We start from the raw sequence: 19,508 nt of genomic DNA, 5'->3' as shown, positions 1-19,508 counted from the left end.
GAGACCTCTTGAGCACTTTAAGAGCATTCAAAGCCTCTCCAATCATCCCTAGAGCCAAATTTGCACAAATTTGAGAGTGTGTGTTTGGAGAGGGTTCAAGCCACTTGAGCATTGATTTCTTCATCGAGCATTCACTGCGATCATCTCCTTTGAAGCTTTGGGTTTCTAGAAGGAAAGGAGTCACCCGAAGAGCAACCAAAACTTGTGGTGTGCCTCGGAAAGTTTGTAAGCATCTTCATATTGAGTAAGAATTTCTAGCTTGATCTTTGTGGTCGCTAGAAGAGGATAGGGTTGGAGAAGATTCGGCTCTTTGTGAGCTCCTCAACGGAGACGTAGGCACTTCTTTGTGAGGTGGCCAAACTCCGGGATATATTATCGTGTTCTTACTTGTGAAACTTACTTGATCGTGTGCATTTGGTAATTTGTCATTTAAATTGCTATAGTATCAATCTTGCTAGTTTTAATTGTTATTCTAGCTTAGTAATATCTACTTGACCTAGTGCAACTCTTAGAATCTAGCTGTGGCCTTTAGTTCAAATTTATTCTGAAATTTCCTATCAGGCCGGAGACTCCGGACTAGACCGGATACTCCGGACCATACCGGAGTATCCGGACTTCACCGGAGTATCCGAGAGTTTAATCCGCTGTTTTTAGTTTTAATTTTCAGAAAAGCCTATTCACCCCCCCCCCCTCTAGGCACTTTCACCTACCCTCTGACGTCGTGAGGCTGAAGGTACGCCAGTACCTTCACACCCTTCGTTAAGCGGAATCACCAGTCAACCTTCGGCTTCCGACCGAAGGTCTGCCACATCCTTCGCCTACGCGGGCGGCAGGAGTCGCAGACGTGCCTTCGGGCTTCGACCGAAGGTCCGTTGTGGCCTTCACCCGCACAAATGAGGGTTGTGGGCCAATCTTCAGGCTTCGACCGAAGGTCCTCTATGGTCTTCGCTTGCATTTCCTGAAACACCACTGCAACACCTATCAGTGTTTAGTCACCGGTAGACTTCGACTTACCATACGAAAGGGGGTGAGAAATCATCCCCAACACTACCTACGGTGTTTCTGTACCCGGTAATAATCCCCGTAATCCCTCTATCCATACCAAGACTGGCTGGTAAAATTGTGTGCCTATGACCCTATGTTCAATGGATGTACAAGTGTGACCCAATCGCACCCTATCATGACCCCGCACTCTCTTTTCTACATGAACAATAGTGGAGCCATGAGTGAGTAGAAGGTAGCTAGGGTGAACGTCTAGTGCCCATGTATCTAGATTTTGAGCATGGACAACAATGGTAAATAGCTGTATGTGACAACCGGCATAAACTTCTCCCATACATTGCTCGGGCTGCCAAACCTTGCCAATGACGAGCTCTAAACGATCGGTAACGGAGACGTGTTGAAGTGAAAGCATCGTACATTATTTTGAACATAAATATGAGTCACGAACCCATGCAAACAGAAATGCTACGCGATACCTTATTTTACTTCTTGTTCATGGCCATGCAATGACACGTACCGGAACTTCTGTTCCCACGTGCATGCGCTTGTTGTGCCGCTCGCACCACTCGTTACGTCCTTCCCACCTCTCTCTCTCACACACACATCGGCCCCACACTAGTCGTTGTCTTATGTTCTTCCCTGTCACCCCTCTCCCTATCTCACTCTCTCTCCCCCATCAATGGAAGATGAAGGCGCAAAGTCACCGAGCGCGGTTGCCGGCGGTGAGGGATTCACCGCCAGTCATGCCTTTCTTGTCCCCTTCCCCTTTCTCTCACTCTCTCTCTCCCTTTCTGATGGGAGAAGTGAGAAGCGCTATTAGGGGTGGGTGAGTACGCCAGAGCATGGCCTCAGTGTTTGGCGGTGGCCGTCGGTGAGGGATCCACCGCCAGTCATGCCTCTCGATTTGTTTCTCTATCTTTAATTTTTTTACTTATTTAAGAAAACTTTTTGTGCTAATTTCTAAAAAAAATATGAAAATTGTCTATGTCCTCTCTTATGTTTTTTTTATCTTTTTAGGTGAAAGTTTTTGCAAAAACATTTTTAGAAAGATTTTTGTGAATATATTTCACAATTTTGTTTTGAATCTTTTCAATGTTGCCGAAGAGATGTTAGATTTGGGATGCATAGGGAATGCGATTCGTTGCCAAGAGACCGGAGGATTTGTGTTGCCATTCTGCTTTGCTCCAGAAAAGAAAACAAGTGAGGTGTTGCACTTTACCTAAAAAGGAAGGTTGGATCGTGCATTTGCGCGCATGCTAGTTAGCACGCCCCCAATTAGAGCTGGGACTTAGGCTAAGTTTTTTGGGCCAATCCAAGCCCAACACTGTATGACCCAATCCAAGCATAGCACGGCACGAGCACAGATAGGCCGAGCCGGCCTGGCATGATTCTTGGGCCGAGCCGGGCCTTGATATGAGGCACGATGGGCAGCCTGGCTTGACATAAAAAATAGGTCATGGCTGGGTCGACCTAGCATGAAAAAGGCTCGAGGCTAGCCTACACTTCCTTTCTTTCTTTTCTCTCGGAGCCCATCATGGCCTGGACCGGCTCAGGCCACTTCCTCTCTTTCTCTCCTTCATTGGGCCAAGTTCAATCGGCCATCCGACCCTTCTTTCTCCCTTTTCGCTCCTCACCAGAGCCATCCTGGTGTGCTTGTTCCTCTTCTCCCTTGGGCGAGCACCACCATACCTGGAGACCAAGCCCTCTCCATCTCTATTCCCAATCGCGTTATCTCCCCCTCCTCCGTCGTCATGCTGGCGATATTTCATCAAGCACCGTAGTCCCCCGCCATGGCTAAGCTCGCCTTGGGCGTCCTCCTACTCCTCGCTGTGGCGGCATCTACCTCCACCACAACGTTCCTTAGTGTCGGTGTCGGGGACCACTTGGACCTGGGCTTCCTCTCTGGCACAGCGGCAGGAGGGAGTGCAGGGGCACCATGGCCGAGTGCCTGACTGAGGAGGAGGAAGAGCTTGGATCTGCAACAGATCCGGTACAAGGGAAAGTGGGTAGCAGAGATCCAGCTTTCGTGGAACCGCACGCGACTGTGGCTCGGCACCTTCGACACCGTCGGGGCTAGCTGGAGGGATTGGAGCTTGAAGGGGTCAGGTGGGTGGCCGAGCTTGACCTAGCAGGGGGCGATGAGGAGGCAGTTGCGGAGAGCAACCTCGGCATGGTTGTGGTACTGACCTTGCGTGCAGCGATGAAAGTGAGCGCAGAGGAGGTCGAGGTGCTTGGCTACGTCCCTCGAGAGTCGTGCCAACCTAGCACGGTACGCACAGCTCCTCATACCGTTCTGGCATGACCCGAAGCCCGAAGGGTGTCGGGCCAGGCCAGCCCGGCCCAAGTCCCAGCTTTACCCCATAACGCCTCGAGGTTGCCGTTTTCGACCGTACTTTTGGGCTAACCTCACCTTGTCCGAAAAAGGCAAGTTCCAATCATTACTTTTCCCAGCTTGGTCCCTGCAAAAAGGACAAGACGTGGCAGCAGGGGCGGAGCGTCGTGTAGACCATACTGGGGGCTCAGGATCCGCCCTCGGAGCATAGCGTCAGGAGCTCATTAGCCAAAAGCGTCAAGGGCTCATTAAACCCGAGCATTGCGTATTTGCGTCCATGGAGGATCGGTCAATCGACGCTAGCTCCGAGAGATCATTAGCCCAGAGCGTCAGTACCGTCACGCGGAGCAGAGCGGCGGCAGGAGTCTGGGTCGTCAGGAGCTCGCCCTGCTCGCGTCCTCCGCCCTGGGCGCCCCGTGCCCAGCCTCCTCCCCTCTTGCGGCGCATGCCGGCCACCTTGTTAACCACGGAGCTCGCCGGTGAGCTGGCGCCCTCCGCTCGACAGCCCAGCGCTAGATCCGTCGCGTCTCCGAGTGCGATACTTGCTGGATGACTCGTCATCTGTGGCGGTCGCCGGCGAGCGGGCTCCCTCCGCCCGGGGCCGTAGCGCCCAGCCTCGTCGCCTCTTCGTGGCCATGGACAAGTTGGTCCGTTCCCTATTTGCCCCCTGAGATTGGGTCACGCACCGCCACTGCAGGGCAGGTGGGGCGCTGGACAGAATCAACAGATTCACGACCAGCTGGCTTGTTTTCCATGTGCACGATGATAAAGTAAACCTCGACACGCAAATCTACTTTCTTAATCTTTGTACACAAGTCTAAAACAACCTACATTTGTAATACATAGAAATGCATACTGTTGGAGGGAATAGTATTACTCCACAAAACAACAGCAGAAATGGTATGCTACACCTCAGTAAAATTGTGATATATGTCAGTTCCTACCGAGCGGAGACTGAAGATGCTTGCGCCTACCTTGAAGTCAACCATGGATCTAGTGCTAATCAATGTTCAGCATATTAGTTCACTACTATCAGATTGACTGCTCATGGGATCATCATCAGCTGTTGAGGATCCTCATTCCTGAATCTCAGCTTTTATGTAATGTTCTCGAACGACAAAACTGGGCTTTATGTACAGACTAAATGAGCATGGAAACATTTCTGTGCGTTTTTTTTTTCTGTTAATGACCTGCATAGAGTTTCAAGGAAATTCATGAGAAAAGCAACTCAATGGTTTAGAAAAACATGAGAAAAGCAACTCAATCCAAACTTGACGTACCTCATGCTTATAGCTTGAAGGGAGGATTTTTTGGAGCCAGAAGTTCATCACGACTTAACCAGTTGTGGACGGCTTGATTCTATTCCGTGGCAAGCTCCCCCTTCGAAGGAGAGGAGTTTCTATTGAAAATACAAGCAAGCAACCGTCCTTGGTTCCTGCTAGGAAGCACTCCTCAGGGGTCACAGTTAGAGAAGTAATTGCCTTCCCAGCTCCATCATACCTCCAAACAATATCAAGAGAATGCATAGAACGTAGAACTATTTGCCCATGCTCACCGGCGCAAACCATGAACTCTCCACAACGACTAAGTTCCATGCAATTGAGACGTCCACTTGATGCTGAAGAAGCAATATGTTTCCCATTGATGGAGTACATGTGCAAGGAGAGGTCACTCACAGAATATAATACCACCCTCCCATGCTGTGATGCCACCAATTTCGACAAACCCATGTCTGAAGGATTGCGAATGGACCGAACGTATCTCCCTTCACGCAGTGTATGAAAAATACAGGTTCCATCTTTTGAACCACTAATAACAATGTCCAGTTCCGTGCTAACAAATAAACATGTTATAATGTCATCATGACCACATAAGATATGAACAGGCCTTTCCATTATAACATGGTCCTCCGAAAGTTCAAAATTTGCGTTCCTTAATTTTTTATCACTCGGTCTTCCTCGAAACACATGCCAGATCATAACAGTTGTGTCATAACTACCAGTTGCAACCACGTTTCCGTCAGATGAAACTGCAGCGCAAAAAAAAAATGCTTTATGTTATCGACAAAAAGGAAAAAAGAATAAGGGCAGGGACTTTTATAGGATGAAGCAATATGGGATAGGGAGTAACATTGACATTTTCAAAATGCAGGAATACAGAAGAAAGGAGCAACCTTACCCAGGAAATATCTAATTAGATAGGTTCCAATTAGATATGATCGCAGAATAAAAAGTGTAAGCGGTCTTGCTGCGCTTATTATTATCCAAATTACTGAGCCCAAAACAAGGATATGTAGTGGTCAACAGAGAATAATGTAAGTTCCTATTATATTATTGCATACATACATGCAAGAAACATAATAAGAAGAGATGCGTCAACTGACTATTGTCCGTTTTGAGGGGCTTGAGCCTAAAAGACAATACACAGGTTCTGTATCTTATTGATTGCAAGCCCTTTACAGAGTATTTTGCACATTAGCTGTTATTTCTGCTAACTACCAAGATCTAATAGCTTAATTCTGGAAACATTGAAAGAAAATGGAAAAGCATAAACTCACGAAAATGACTCTGGTACCTGCAACACAGCCAACAACATCCTTATGTTGCCTGATGCTCTGCACAATTCTTCCATCACTAAGAGAAATTATCTGGAAGCTGTTCTCCCAATTTCCACATAAAATCAAATAATTATCGCCATTATTTTGCATTGTTGCTAAACACTGTCTTCCAAACTCAACATTTTCAGCTAAGAAAGTGCCAATTTTACGGGGAGAGATAACATCTGAACCGACTCCAAAGAAATGTTCCTACAAAAATAAAGAATAAATGCAATAAGCAAAAGTAGATACCAGTATGCCAATACTTCTAACGGTTATTGGTGCCTTTAGTCAGGAAGAACCTGTGGTCCAGAAAATGTGAAATTTCCACCTGACTGCAGCTGTGTTGTCAACCACAGCTTTACTGACAATACAAGTCCCTCATTCATCAATATAATTGTGTTCTCCAACAAACCGACAAATAATACAGCAGACATGTGGCTGATTGTACTAGAAACACTTGAAGTCAGTGTTATTGATTTTGGGGCAAAATACAGTGGATGAGCAACTGGGATAGGAGGCCCTCTTCTTGGATGTTTCATCCGGAAGATCTGGATTGGTGTCTGTCCAAAATTCGCTATCTGATCCTCAATAGCAGACTTCTGCAACATGTCATCCATATTTTCCAGATCAACTGCACCTTCATATGTCACATAGTAAAATATGTTTGCTGCCTATCCAAAACAATACATACAAGTTAAATAATCCACTGCTAAAGTTTCATGATGCAGGCAAAGTTAACAATTGCACCTCAAAGGCAGGCTGTCCACGCTGCTTGTAACCAAACATGAGGTCAATCCAGTGATGGAGGTTTGAGCTCACATATTCACTTTCAAGGGCTTGTCGGTTGATGTGGATGAATTCTTCAGGAGAACCCTACAATTTTGTATTAATTCCTCATATCAGTAAAGTACCATATTAGGATGGAACAATAGATAAAACCATGTATGTGAAAGCTAGCACAGTCTCAGTTTCAAAATTAACAATGTATGTCACATGAACCTGAGCTGACATAATTACACAAAAGTTGCTGTATGCAACATTGCAACTTGATAGGGTTGAATTTGCTAACTGAAGATGGTCAAATTCTGAATGAAAAAGACATTATCTAGAGAGATAATTAGTCTGGGAGTTCTTGCACGAGTAAATCTATTTTATATTGAGAAAACTAGATATATCAGGCTGCATAACTCTAAAGTTCTGTGAAACTGAAAATGGTAATGTAGATAATATGTGAATATTACAAATACGGTGGACCAACATAAAGTCACCGATGATTCGTAGAAATAACAAACTGTCATTAGAATAATAAAAGAACTATCATGGTGGACAAATAATTCATCCTCAAGAAAACAAGTGTGACAACCACATATGTAATTAACATAAAAAAGAACTATCAATTACCTTTGCCCATGGAGGGAGAGCAACATCACCTAAAGCCTCACCATCCTGCTTGACACCAAGATGATATGAATTTGAATTTTCAAGAAATTCGGGCATGTAAAAGAATTCAGGAATAAGCTCTTTCACATCACTTGTATTTGATAAGCTATTTCTGTAAGCACTGTCAATGCTATGGAACAGGCGATCTGCATGGTCAAACTTACCACCCTGCACAAGAAGTGTCAAGCACGGATAATGGTAAAAGATATGACAAGATACTGTATTTTGAACTATGGTGAAATATGGCATGAAAAAAGGTGTATTAACAAATCATGTTTTGATTATAAGAGGACCATATGTTCAGTTTTTAAGAAAATGTGAGAACCTGAAGGCTAAGATGCAGGGCTGTAAAAGGCTCGAGCCTAAGCATGTAATGAAGAACGATCCCCATGCTAGAGTAGTGAGATCCGTAATAAAAACTGCAGGAAGAAAATAAATCATGGTAGTTTAGTGCATATAGTGTGAACTCAAACAGCAAGGAGAGGAAAAAATAAAGAAATGGATGATATTTTGAGTTAAGGTCCAACCTAGGTATATCAGGATCGCAGAAATTAAGATACCTATCTTCAAAAACCTGCCCAAGAACATATTACGTATATGAAGCCATCGTAAGGGATGCCAGCGTACTAATACAAGTACTCAGTAGTAACCACACCTTGAAGCGTTTTTCATCCAAAGCACCAACTGGTTTCGAAAGATCCCTAAAAGTAGATGACTTATTGAAATCAAGTTTTTCTGAGGTGTAATCAGCCAATACCCATGGAAATATAGGATACTGAGTTAAGTCATTGTAAGATCGTCCAGCAAGGGTGTTAATAATCATAAGATACTCAAAGTTACTGATTTCCCTCCTTTTCCATTGTTCCCTGGCATTCTCAGCCATTTCAAGTGTGACTCGCCTGTCAATGAATGAAATGATACTATTTTTGTCTTTGGTACTTCCTTTAGGGAACAAAGCTTCATTCCTAAGAGAAACTAAGAGAGACCCAGCATTTTTAGCATCCTTTTGGGAGGAAAAGTTTAAAAATATAGGAGCACTTGAATCATCACAGAAGATCTCCAATGCCGTATATTGTAGTAGGTAGCGTGTCCAGTGAACTGCTTTTATCTGTAAACACATAAAGGGGATCAAGCGAGCGAGCAAAGTGAGGGGGAGGGAGGAGGGAGAGAGAGATACCTTGGTTATGTTCCACCTTCTGTGACGTTTGATCTTGTTAGATTGGTTTTGCATCAAAACACCGTTGGTTTCAATCAGAATGTCTCGGCATCCATCAAGTCTTTCCACACCTCCCAGCTCTTTCTTGCAGTCTGGATCTTTTTTGTCTTTAAACTTGCTGAAAACAGATGATCCTCCAGTTCCTTCAACCAAAAATTCAAAATAAAAATGCATAACAGTTCGTGTGATATCTAATTGCCCTGCTAGTTTTCTCTTTGGGGTTACAAGAACACAGCAAACTGAACATAACACCTGCAAAATGGTCAATGAACAGAAATCAACAATTGTCCGGTACCTTCAGCTGAAATTTATACTAAATGTTATATTTTTACCTTCGTGTAATCGTTATCTCCATTAGTAGATGATGGTTCTTTCTTATTATGAGTAGCAATGCGATATTCAGAGGAATCTGCAGCGTTATTCAGGTTTTGGTCCTCTGAAGGAGTATTTTGGGAAGATTCATTTGTATCATTTGTGTCTTCGAATGGTTCGTAACCACTGTCCTCTGTGATTCCCCGCACTCCTTTCAGAAGGAACCGCTTTAGTTTATCAGGAATTTTGGTACTAAGAGAAGGTTGGTCAACAGAAAGCACTGAGCTTTCATTCCTTGAGTTTGAAGGATGACAAAGCCGCTCATCGAATTTGTAATTACGCTTGAGCTTGAACCGCCGCCTCCATTTATCCTCTGTCTTGTCAAGTTTCCAGTGAGTCACAACATTATTTGGAAAAGGGTTAGCAGACCATGGTCCCCTCTCATCCATCAGAGCACGGGAAATATGTATCCACTTATTCTGATACAGAAGGCAAATAGTTACTATATGACTACGTGCTCCTAAACAAGCATTTGCCATATTTGGTAGAACTAAGACAGAATCATTTACCGCGACAATTTGCTGATCCTCATCAAAAGCTAGTTGAGAAATTGCTTTTCTACTGTCATCTGCGGAAAGCGCAGCAGTGATAGTAAAATGTATCTCATCTTCAATGGTCTGCAGTAGCTGTGTCTCCTTGGTGGAATACTCATTAAGCTTAGAGTGGAGTTCTTGCAGCTGCTTTAAGCGATCAGCCTCAACAGCCTTCATGTGCTTAACCTCATCAGCAGCCTGAAGAGTAATAAAGCTGATAATCTGTTAGGTGGGGGGGGGGGGGGAGGCAGAATCAACACAATTGATCAAAGGTGCAAAACTTAAAACGCGTCCACTCAATGAAGTGATACATCTTTCTAACACAACAACAAAGCCATTGTTGACAAAGCTAAACACATGGACAAAGGAACAGACCGCGGCAAGAACACGATCCTTCTGTATAAAGCTAAGAATGAACCCAGTCTCTTTATTGTTGTTGATTTCCACGGAATCATCTCTGCCCAAGATATTATTAACAAATATGGACTTTCCAGATATGACAGTTTCAAGAATCAAGTGAGATAAAACATGGAAGCGTGCGCCGTCATCAAGCTGCCCATATTGTGATCTTACAATTAGTAAAGACCTGTACAAAGAAAAGAATTAGGAGGATGTTTTATGCACACTCAGGGACAGCTCAGAGTATTGAACATACCATATCTTTTTTTTAGTAAAAACATACCAAATCAAAAAATGCAGCTTATTTTTGCTTTCGTCATCTTCAGAAACTAGAAGAATGGGAAGCAATGACATGAACTGCATGATACACTTGGATGCATTTTCTAATCCAGCTTTGCAGAGGTACAGAATCACAAGGTGGAAGAAAACTCTTGGAACTATCTCTTTCCTCGAAGTTGTAGCTTTGTCAGCAAATCTATTCATTTTTGCACCTAATGCAGTACCAATACCTCCAGATACAACAACAGCAGCCCTTTCTGCAGCAGGGACATTCAAAGACTCCACCAATCCACGTGCCCTTTGCCCCAAAGACACAACCTCAACATTTGGACCCTTTGGCAGAAATTTGCTTGGTCCTTGGCCATTCAAATTACATATAATATTCCATACCTTGTCAAAGAAGCTCCACCAATCATCACTAACTTTATCTCCATCATAAAATTTGAAAGCTCTCCAAAGCAAGCTGGGAATTGACAAATCAATTAAGGGTGATGCCAATGCTTCAGAGTTCAGCTACTCCGAGTTTACAGACATCACAAAATCCAAAACAAATGAAAGGATATGAAACAGCATTTGTTCATATGACAAAAATAGGTTATCAAGGGATTCTGGAAAACAAAATGACACTGGATGAACCTTAAGAAGCATAGTAATTGAACATATTAGTTAGCACACTTTGTGTATGCACCAAGTGTAAATATTAAATGTTCAACTAACAGTACAGTATGTATTTAAGCTAATACTGCATATACTAGTTGTTCGAGAAAAAAAATACTGCATATACTAGTGATGCCTATTGATTAAAATGTACATCATACGTGGGAACCAACGAATAAATGATATAATAATGAGGCCAGTGTCTGCAAGCACAGGATTATCAACTGTCTGCCAACATCGTAGTATTCCATGTTGTAAGTTGTGGCTAATGATCACGACTGTTGTTGAAAGGCCTTATCTGAATTGAGTTTGCACCACATTTCATGGACTGTTGATCAGAATGACAAATTGAAAGGTCACCCATGTATCATTTATATAAACAGCTATTAAAATGAACATGGCGGGTGGTCTTCATCTTTGTAGCATAAAAACTAGCACAGGCCGTAACTATTGTCTGGCTTAAGTTTCGTACAGACTAATGGACAAAATAGTTGGTCTTCAGATGTGCATTGACTAGAGAAGCTGCAGGCAACAGCACCAGCAGTATCAACTGTAGGTTGGAATTCATTTCACAGGCATCTATTACAAAATATTTGAACACACAACATATGTTTAAAAAATGCATAATACATAGGAAACATAGAGAACGAACTAGTACCTTGTGCATTGACCATTGGTCTCAGCATTTAAATTTTCATTAATTGTCGACTTAATATCTTCTTTCCATATTTTATCCTGTGAAGATTCCTTTGGAAGACTAGGAGATGGAAACTGCAGAAGAAAACAACAGATATATTGCACATGTATGTATAACAAGACCTTTTCTGTTCAATACAGCTATGTTTAGAAGCATACCAAGAGCTTAATTCCAATTTGATTGACAATCAACTCTTGTATAAGCTTCAAAAAATATAATGCATTATCGCAGCATGGCTGCAAAAGGAAAATATTTTCTTCCACAGATGTCAGAAGCAGGCTCCCCGCGATATCATCAAGTATGTCCCGCAGCAAATACAAACTTGATAACTGTCCCTGCAGAGTCACGGATCTCAATAATGTCATTAGTGCCAAATAACATACACTACCAAGTTTGTCATACAAATGTAATAAAGAAAGAATGAGATAACACCCAACCTGGTCAATTTTCAAAAGAAAAAAGTTAACTGTATCGTCAAGCTGATGCCAGCCACCTCTTACAGAGCGCAGGTAGTATGAAAGGACCAAAGAATACAAGTTCCTCACGAGAATTAGTTCATCGGTCTCCACATTGTCAAGCTCACCTTTAGAAACTGATTTGTAGTCCTTAAATACATCAAGCTTTGTAGATGTTTCAAGCCAAGAGATCCAACTGTGCTCCTAATAAAATCGTTTCACGATCAACACACAATAAGAAATGAATATAGAACTAAGGAAATAATAAATACCACTAAGGCCTCGATGTTTGAAGGGTTTAAATCCAATAAACCAAGAATATCATGTAAGATTCTTGTACGTGCAGAAGAATCTTGACAAGAGTGCATATATCTAAAGATGCAGACCAAAATCTGAGGAACGGGAAAAGGTCCCAAGCTTGAAAGGTTGCAAGTTTTATCTTTTGATGGATCAAACTGAGAATTTTCCTGGAGGACCTGTACAGAGAAAACAGCGCATACACGGTTTTCAATTAAAAAATACTCAAAATGTTGGTAAAAAATAATAAAATTAATGAAGTTGGTAAAATAACCTGTTGTGGACTGGTTCCACCAAGAAGAACACTGAAAAGTGCGGCACATAAATTATCTGAGAGCGGAAATTTGAAGAGCCTTTCAGACACTGTATCTAAGAACAATTGAGGTGCAACTGTTATTTCCTTTCTTAAGTTTTCAGCGATGGGTCTACACTGCCCTATGGGTAACGGAAATAGTTCTGTTCCTTTCTTCTCAGATGGAATCCCAGCCAAAAGCTTTCCAAGGAGCTGAAGCCCCAACAGTCGGACTGGTTCATATTCCCTGAAGAAAGAACTAAGGTCAGATATACCAAAAACTTGTTAGATGTACATGTTCCTTTTGTATTTTCCCCTTTGTACAGGGGTTTATTTGCATATCACCATTCTTGTATATCTACCCTTTTAGGGCTTTGGAATATAGTGAGCTGCACATTTGTTACATGGTATCACAGCCGTCGTCGTCGCCCTCTCAATCCACGGCCGCCATCGCCGTGCCACCGGCTAGACGCCGGTGAGCCTCCACCGGCCGGCAGCTATGCAGCTCCATCTACCTTCCCCTCCCTCCCCTGCTTCTGCTCTAGCTCCCGCCGCTGCCACCCCAAGCTCCGTCTCCCGCCGTTGCAGCCGCCTCCCCTACTGGAGTGCCCAAGGCTGCCTTCGCCTCCACCCCCAGCTGAGTGCCCCCCCCCCCCACAGAGCTCTGGCTCCGGCCGCTACCACCCTGAGCTCCGGCTCCTGCCGCTACCACCCTGAGCTCCGGCTCCCACCGTTGCAGCCCCGTGCTTTCCCAGGTGTGAGTGCGTGCGTGAGTAGAAAAGAAAAGAGAAGGAGGAGGAGGTTGTTGTCTTCATGGCGTCCTCCGGGAGGACGAGTGTCATTCCTGTTTCGCGGTGCCCGGTGCTTTTCAATGGTCTCAACTGGGGGGAGTTTGTGTTTCACATGGAGATCCACATGGGTGGTCAGTAGCTGTGGGGCTACCTCACCGGCAAGCGGGTATGTCCGCCTTGTCCCGCTCTTCCGACTTCACCCACTTATCCGCCAGATGCTGATGATGATGCTGCCAAGGCTCCTCTGATTAATGCTTTCGAGGCCGAGATGGAGACTTACCAGTCAAATCTCGCTGTCTATGTGACCTGGTTACGTGAGGAGGCATGTGCCAAGGCCATCCTGTTTGTGAGCATGGAGGTTGATCTCTCGATGTCCTTCAAGGGATTCAACACTACACAGCTGATGTGGGCTCACCTCCGCTGCAGCTACGAGATTCGCAACGAGGTGTTGTGCATTGCTACCGTGACGGAGGCTCAGTCGCTTTCACAGTAGACTCCATTGTGGAGGAGTTCCACCGTCATATGTTAGCAATTTGGCAACATCTGGACAACTTGGGTGCAGAGTTCTGTACTGCTGGCACCTGCAGGTGCTATGACCACCACCGGAGTCAGAGGTCGACTCTTCGTCTTCACAAGTTCCTCTCCCGGCTTCGCCCTGAGTTTGAGTCTATCAGATCGCAGCTGCTGACACGCCATCTGCGCCCATCGCTTGACGAGGCAATGCTTGAGCTACGGGCTAAGGAGAATGCGTCTTCGAGCGGGGGATGTGAGCATGGCTCAGCATTCCACCTCTATCCTGGCTGCACGAGTCCCTTCTTTAGCTTGCACACCTCCCCAGGTGCCTCCGCCTCCTTTGACGACACAACCCTCCCCGGTGGTAGTGGGGACCCCTTCTGGTGTCGTCTGTGACTACTGTGACAAGTCAGGGCACACTGCTCGGGTATGTTTTACAAAGCAGCGTGAAAAAGCACCGAAGAAGAAGGCACGACGCAACAGTCGGTTCTCTCAGAACCCAGGAGGTGATTGTAGTCAGTCGGGCTCTCGTTCTGTGTCTGCCGCAGAGCAGGAGCTCCTTGCTTTGTTCCATTGTCTCACCACTGCAGCTTCTACCTCACACTCAGGACTACTGCTCAACCTTCTGGTTCCACTCCTTCCCACCCAGGTATATCATCCTTATGGTTTCTTGATTCCGGTGCCTCCTTCCATATGACTCTGGATTCGACTCATCTATCTTCTATGTCGCCTCCTAGTTCACCACTTATAGTTCAGACAGCAGATGTCACCTCCATTCTGGTTGCAAGACGGGGCACTCTTTCTACTTCCTCTTTTTATGTCCTTACTATCTCTCATGTTTCTAAACTCACAATGCACCTTTTGTTCACTGGTCAGATAACTGATCATGGATGTCATATCATTCTTGAGATTGACTCTTGTTGTGTTCAGGATCTTCATACTGGGCTTCTGGTGGGGACTGGTCCTAGGCGTCATGACTCAACGCCTCTGGGAGCTTGATTGGCTATATCTTCCTTCAGCCACTTCGCACAGTCAGTCATCCAGTTCTCCTGCCTCCATGTCAGCTGCTTCCTCTACCACCATTTTTGCATAGTGGCATCGTTGTCTAGGCCATCTCTCTGGTTTTAGGCTTTCCACTTTGGTGGGTAGTGGTATCTTAGGTCCTGTCTCTAGTGACGCTGCTCTTCATTGTACGGATTGCAAGCTTGGTAAACAGTTGCAGCTCCCTTATCCTTTTAGTGATTTTGTCTCAGCGTCCCTTTAACCTTGTCCACTCTGATGTATAGGGGTGTGCTCCCTTCATTTCGAAAGGGGGCTCACTCCTATTATGTAATCTTTATCGATGATTATTCGAGATTTACTTGGATTTGCCTTATGTCTTCTCGTGGTTAGTTCCTTTCCAATTACCAACAGTTTGTCACTATGATTCGCGCTCAATTTGACTCTTCCATACGAGTTTTTCGTGTTGATTCTGTCGGTGAGTACTTTCAGATGCACATCGTCGCTATCTAGTTGACTAGGGAACTCTTGCTCAGTTTTCTTGCCCTAGTGTCTATGCTCAGAATGTGTTGCTGAGCGCAAGCATCGTCACATTCTTGAGACTGTTCGTGCTCTTCTAATCTCCTCTAATCTTTCACCTCACTTCTGGGTTGAGGTTGTCTCTACAGCTATCTTCCTCATTAACAGGCAACCATCCTCTGTTCTTCATAGTTGTACTCCCTATGAGCGCCTCTTTAGCAAGCCTCCTGGGTACAGTCACATTCGGTGTTTTGGGTGTGTATGCTATGTCCTTCTTACTCCTCGTGAGCGCACCAAGGTGACTGTTTAGTCTGTTGAGTGTGTTTTCTTGGATACAGTTTGGAGCACAAGGGTTATCGCTGTTATGACCATATTGCTCATCGGATGAGGATTTCTTGAGATATCACCTTTGATGAATCCCATTCCTACTATCCCCATTCTTCCACCAGTACTCCATCCACCACAGCTGAGTCACTCTATTTTCTTATTCTTTCTTATTTGTATTTTCCGCTGCCATCCTCTCCTCTTCCACAACCACCATCATCACCATCTCCATACTCACCATCGCCTTCCGCTCCACCTCCGGTTGCTTCCCCACCTCCTCCGAAGCATCCTCCTCGTGCGATCACTCACTATTACACTCATCGATCGCGCCATATTCCTTCATCTTATTCCTCTTCGTCTCTTCTCGGACCTACTCCGGAGTCTCCACCTTGGTATGATCTTTGTGATCGTCGTACTATTCAAACACCTGAGCGCATTGGCTTCATAGCTGAGGAGATGATCTCTGTGATCGCCGTACTCTTGTCGAGCCCATGACCTACCGAGAAGCTACTGTCCACCAGGAGTACCTGCATGCTATGGCTGAGGAGATTGCTGCTTTGGAGTGTACTAGCACTTAGGATCTTGTTCCTCTGCCAGTCCATGCCACTCCTATCACTTGCAAGTGTGTCTACAAGATCAAAACTCACTCTAATGGCTCTCTTGAGCGTTATAAGGCTCGTCTTGTGGTCCGTGGTTTTCAGCAGGAGCACGGTTGTGACTATGATGAGACTTTTGCTCCAGTTGCTCACATGACCACTGCTTGGATTCTTCTGGTTGTTGCCTCTGTTCGCTAGTGGTCCATCTCTCAGCTAGACGTCAAGAATGTCTTCCTTAATGGCGAGCTACGTGAGGTCTACATGCAGCCACATCCAGGGTACTCTGTCCCTGATGGCATGTTGTGTCGTCTGCGTCACTCTCTTTACGACCTCAAGCAGGCTCCTCAGATCTGGTTTAAGCGTTTTTCTTCGGTTGTTACTAATGCTGGCTTTCAGCCTAGTAACTATGACCCTACTCTCTTTGTTCACACTTTCTCTCGTGGTCGCACGCTTCTTTCTCTCTATGTTGATGACATGATTATCACTGGTGATGATTCTCAGTTCATTGATTTTGTGAAGAAGCACCTTAGTGATAAGTTCTTGATGTCTCACTTGGGTCCTCTTTGGTACTTCCTTGGGATTGAGTTTTTTGCCACGCCTGACGGCATCTATCTCTCCCAAGAGAAGTATATTTAGGATCTTCTTGCTCGAGCCACTCTCACCGATCATCGCACGATTGATACACCCATGGAGCTTGGTGTTCATCTCCGTTCCACTGATGGTGAGCCTCTCGTCGACCCCACTCATTATCGTCATCTTGTTGTGAGTCTTGTCTACCTTGGGATCACTCGTCTGGACATCTCTCACTCTGTTCACATCCTCAGCCAGTTTGTGTCTGCTCCCTCTCAACTCCACTACACACACCTCCTTCGTGTTTTGCGATATCTTCGTGGCACCATTTCTCGTGTCTTTTCTTCCATCGCTCTAGTTCCCTCCAGCTCTAGGCGTATTTTGAAGCGACCTGGGCTAGTGATCACTCTGATCGTCTCTCTCTCTCTCTCTCTCTCTCTCTCTCTCTCTCTCTCTCTCTCTCTCTCTCTCTCTCTCTCTCTACCTATTGTGTTTTCCTTGGATCCTCCCTAATTGCCTGGAAGACTAAGAAGCAGACAGCAGATTCCCAGGGTGTTGAGGCTGAGTTACAGGCTATGGCGACGTTGACATCTGAGGTCATCTGGCTCCAGTGGCTCCTTGCGGATTTTGGTGTGTCGATTACAGCACCCACTCCTCTTTCGTCTGATAGCACTGGTGCGATCAGTATTGCTCGAGACCCAGTGAAGTATGAGCTCACCAAACATATCGGTGTTGATGCTTCCTACATGAGACCGCAGGTGCAGGATCAGGTTGTGGCTCTTCAATATGTGCCTTCTGAGCTCCAATTAGCTAACTTCTTTGCGAATGCACAAACAAGGGCTCAACATAGTTATTTCCTCTCCAAACTCAGTGTAGTTGACCCACCATGAGTTTGAAGGGAGGTGTTAGATGTACATGTTCCTTTTGTATTTTCCCCTTTGTACAGGGGTTTATATGCATATCACCATGCTTGTATATCTACCTTTTTAGGGATTTGGAATACAGTGAGCTGCACATTTTTACAAAACTCACCATCTACTTTAAATAAGTATGATATATGAAGAACTTATGAATTATCAAATCATGTTTTATTCTAATAATAATATGCAAAATCTAGAGATTCAATACATAGAAAATGAAGGCAAACACAGTGATGAAAAAATCGGCCGATTCTCCGATTAATCGGTCGAGTAATCGTTGATCGCTAGGGCAACAAGTAGATTAGGGTGTAATCGGCTCTAAAATCGGCCAGCCAATTAATTGGTCTGACAACCCAATTAATCTGGTTGATCGCCGATTAATCCCCTTGACCACCAATTAATCCCCTCCCTCAAAACGACTCGTCGCAACCTCCAGTAGCGCCAACCCCTCGTGTCGCCGCCCCTCCTTAAGCCGAGCAACAGTCCCGATAGAGGGTCGGGATCGATGTCGGGACGCCGCCGGGACACCCCTGGGATGTCGCCTAGAGAGGAGGGGAAGGGAGGATCGAACTAACCTAAGGGAGTCATGGCCGCCCGCTGCAAGCCGCCCACCACCCACAGACGGGAGATGAGGGAGTCGAGGCCGCAGCCACTATGGAGGATGGGAAGGGCTCCTCCGCCATCGCTGCAAGTCATCGCAAGTCATGGAGTCACCGTCGCCATCTTGGTCGCCATCGCTGCTCCCTTCAGGTCGTGGAGCCGGCGACGGCGGTGGTTGTAAAGGAGTGGCTGCTCGTAGAGGGGCAGAGGGCAAAGAAGAGGAGGTAGGGTAAGTAGTGGGCTGGTTTAGTGGGCTTGGAGGTTTTGTTTGCAAATGGGCTGACTAGTTCTATAATAATGGCCCATCAATATTTTTTTCTTTTTTTGTTTGATATACATGTTCTGATTAGGATTACTCTTGTATAATTATATAAGTCTGACTGTAATATATATTATTTTTGTTCGATATCAAGAATTCATCATCAAAACTACAATATTAAGCCATCAGGGTAACACCTTGCTCTCCTAGTTAGTTCTTAGCATCGTATACATGTTTGCATAAGTACTTTATACTAACCAATTAATGGTCGACCGATTAATTCAATTAATCCCCAATTAACCGATCCCTATCCCCCGGCCGACAAAGCAGCTACCGATCACCGATTTTTTGAACAATGGGCAAACATATTTCACAAGAAGCAGAAAGCCCTTGCAAAACAGTTTACCTGAAAAGAGCATACAGATGAATCTCTGTTTTACAATAGGAAGCACATGAAAAATATGAGACCAATACTCTGGTTTGATTAAACAAATAAAAAATTAACTCTTCTCCCTAAAAGTTTGTTCCTCTCTCTTTCTAGACATCTATCTCCTATATCGCCAACTCTTATGCAACCAATGATCTAAGGTCATTACAGCTTCAAGATTTACCTTTGCCTTAGCTTGATTCACACACACACAATGACACTCATTATCACAACAAAATAATTGAGTCAAAGAGAATCACAACTTAAGGAAATTAATGTACTCTCGTGCAGATTGTCAAGCAGCTCATAAGTCACATTAGCAAGCAACTTAGCTTCAAACCATGGTAATGTATCAGATCTGATTTGCAAGATAACAGCATAGAAGAAATGATCTCTAGGTTGAAACAATTAAGAATATAT

General features: G+C 44.7%; 1 protein-coding gene across 1 annotated transcript in view; it reads right to left on the bottom strand.

Moving 5' to 3' along the window:
- Positions 1 to 4,148: 4,148 nt before the first annotated feature.
- LOC133883728 (BEACH domain-containing protein B-like) overlaps positions 4,149 to 19,508 on the bottom strand; it is a 33,637-nt gene continuing 18,277 nt past the window's right edge. The window contains exons 22-40 of the mRNA XM_062323145.1: positions 12,553 to 12,817; positions 12,254 to 12,457; positions 11,964 to 12,185; positions 11,685 to 11,861; positions 11,488 to 11,600; positions 10,177 to 10,635; positions 9,870 to 10,080; positions 9,471 to 9,692; positions 8,922 to 9,380; positions 8,551 to 8,841; positions 8,029 to 8,481; positions 7,901 to 7,947; positions 7,699 to 7,792; positions 7,335 to 7,541; positions 6,681 to 6,806; positions 6,233 to 6,604; positions 5,909 to 6,140; positions 4,615 to 5,363; positions 4,149 to 4,524 (exon numbers count right to left, since the gene is read on the bottom strand). Coding sequence (XP_062179129.1) covers positions 4,669 to 5,363; positions 5,909 to 6,140; positions 6,233 to 6,604; positions 6,681 to 6,806; positions 7,335 to 7,541; positions 7,699 to 7,792; positions 7,901 to 7,947; positions 8,029 to 8,481; positions 8,551 to 8,841; positions 8,922 to 9,380; positions 9,471 to 9,692; positions 9,870 to 10,080; positions 10,177 to 10,635; positions 11,488 to 11,600; positions 11,685 to 11,861; positions 11,964 to 12,185; positions 12,254 to 12,457; positions 12,553 to 12,817 — 4,849 coding nt within the window. The 3' untranslated portion in view covers positions 4,149 to 4,524; positions 4,615 to 4,668. The remainder of the gene's footprint in view (positions 4,525 to 4,614; positions 5,364 to 5,908; positions 6,141 to 6,232; positions 6,605 to 6,680; positions 6,807 to 7,334; positions 7,542 to 7,698; positions 7,793 to 7,900; positions 7,948 to 8,028; positions 8,482 to 8,550; positions 8,842 to 8,921; positions 9,381 to 9,470; positions 9,693 to 9,869; positions 10,081 to 10,176; positions 10,636 to 11,487; positions 11,601 to 11,684; positions 11,862 to 11,963; positions 12,186 to 12,253; positions 12,458 to 12,552; positions 12,818 to 19,508) is intronic.

Source organism: Phragmites australis, chromosome 10, assembly GCF_958298935.1.
Source record: "Phragmites australis chromosome 10, lpPhrAust1.1, whole genome shotgun sequence".
In the NCBI taxonomy this organism is placed as follows: domain Eukaryota; kingdom Viridiplantae; phylum Streptophyta; class Magnoliopsida; order Poales; family Poaceae; genus Phragmites; species Phragmites australis.
This window is presented reverse-complemented; position numbering and strand designations above follow the sequence as displayed.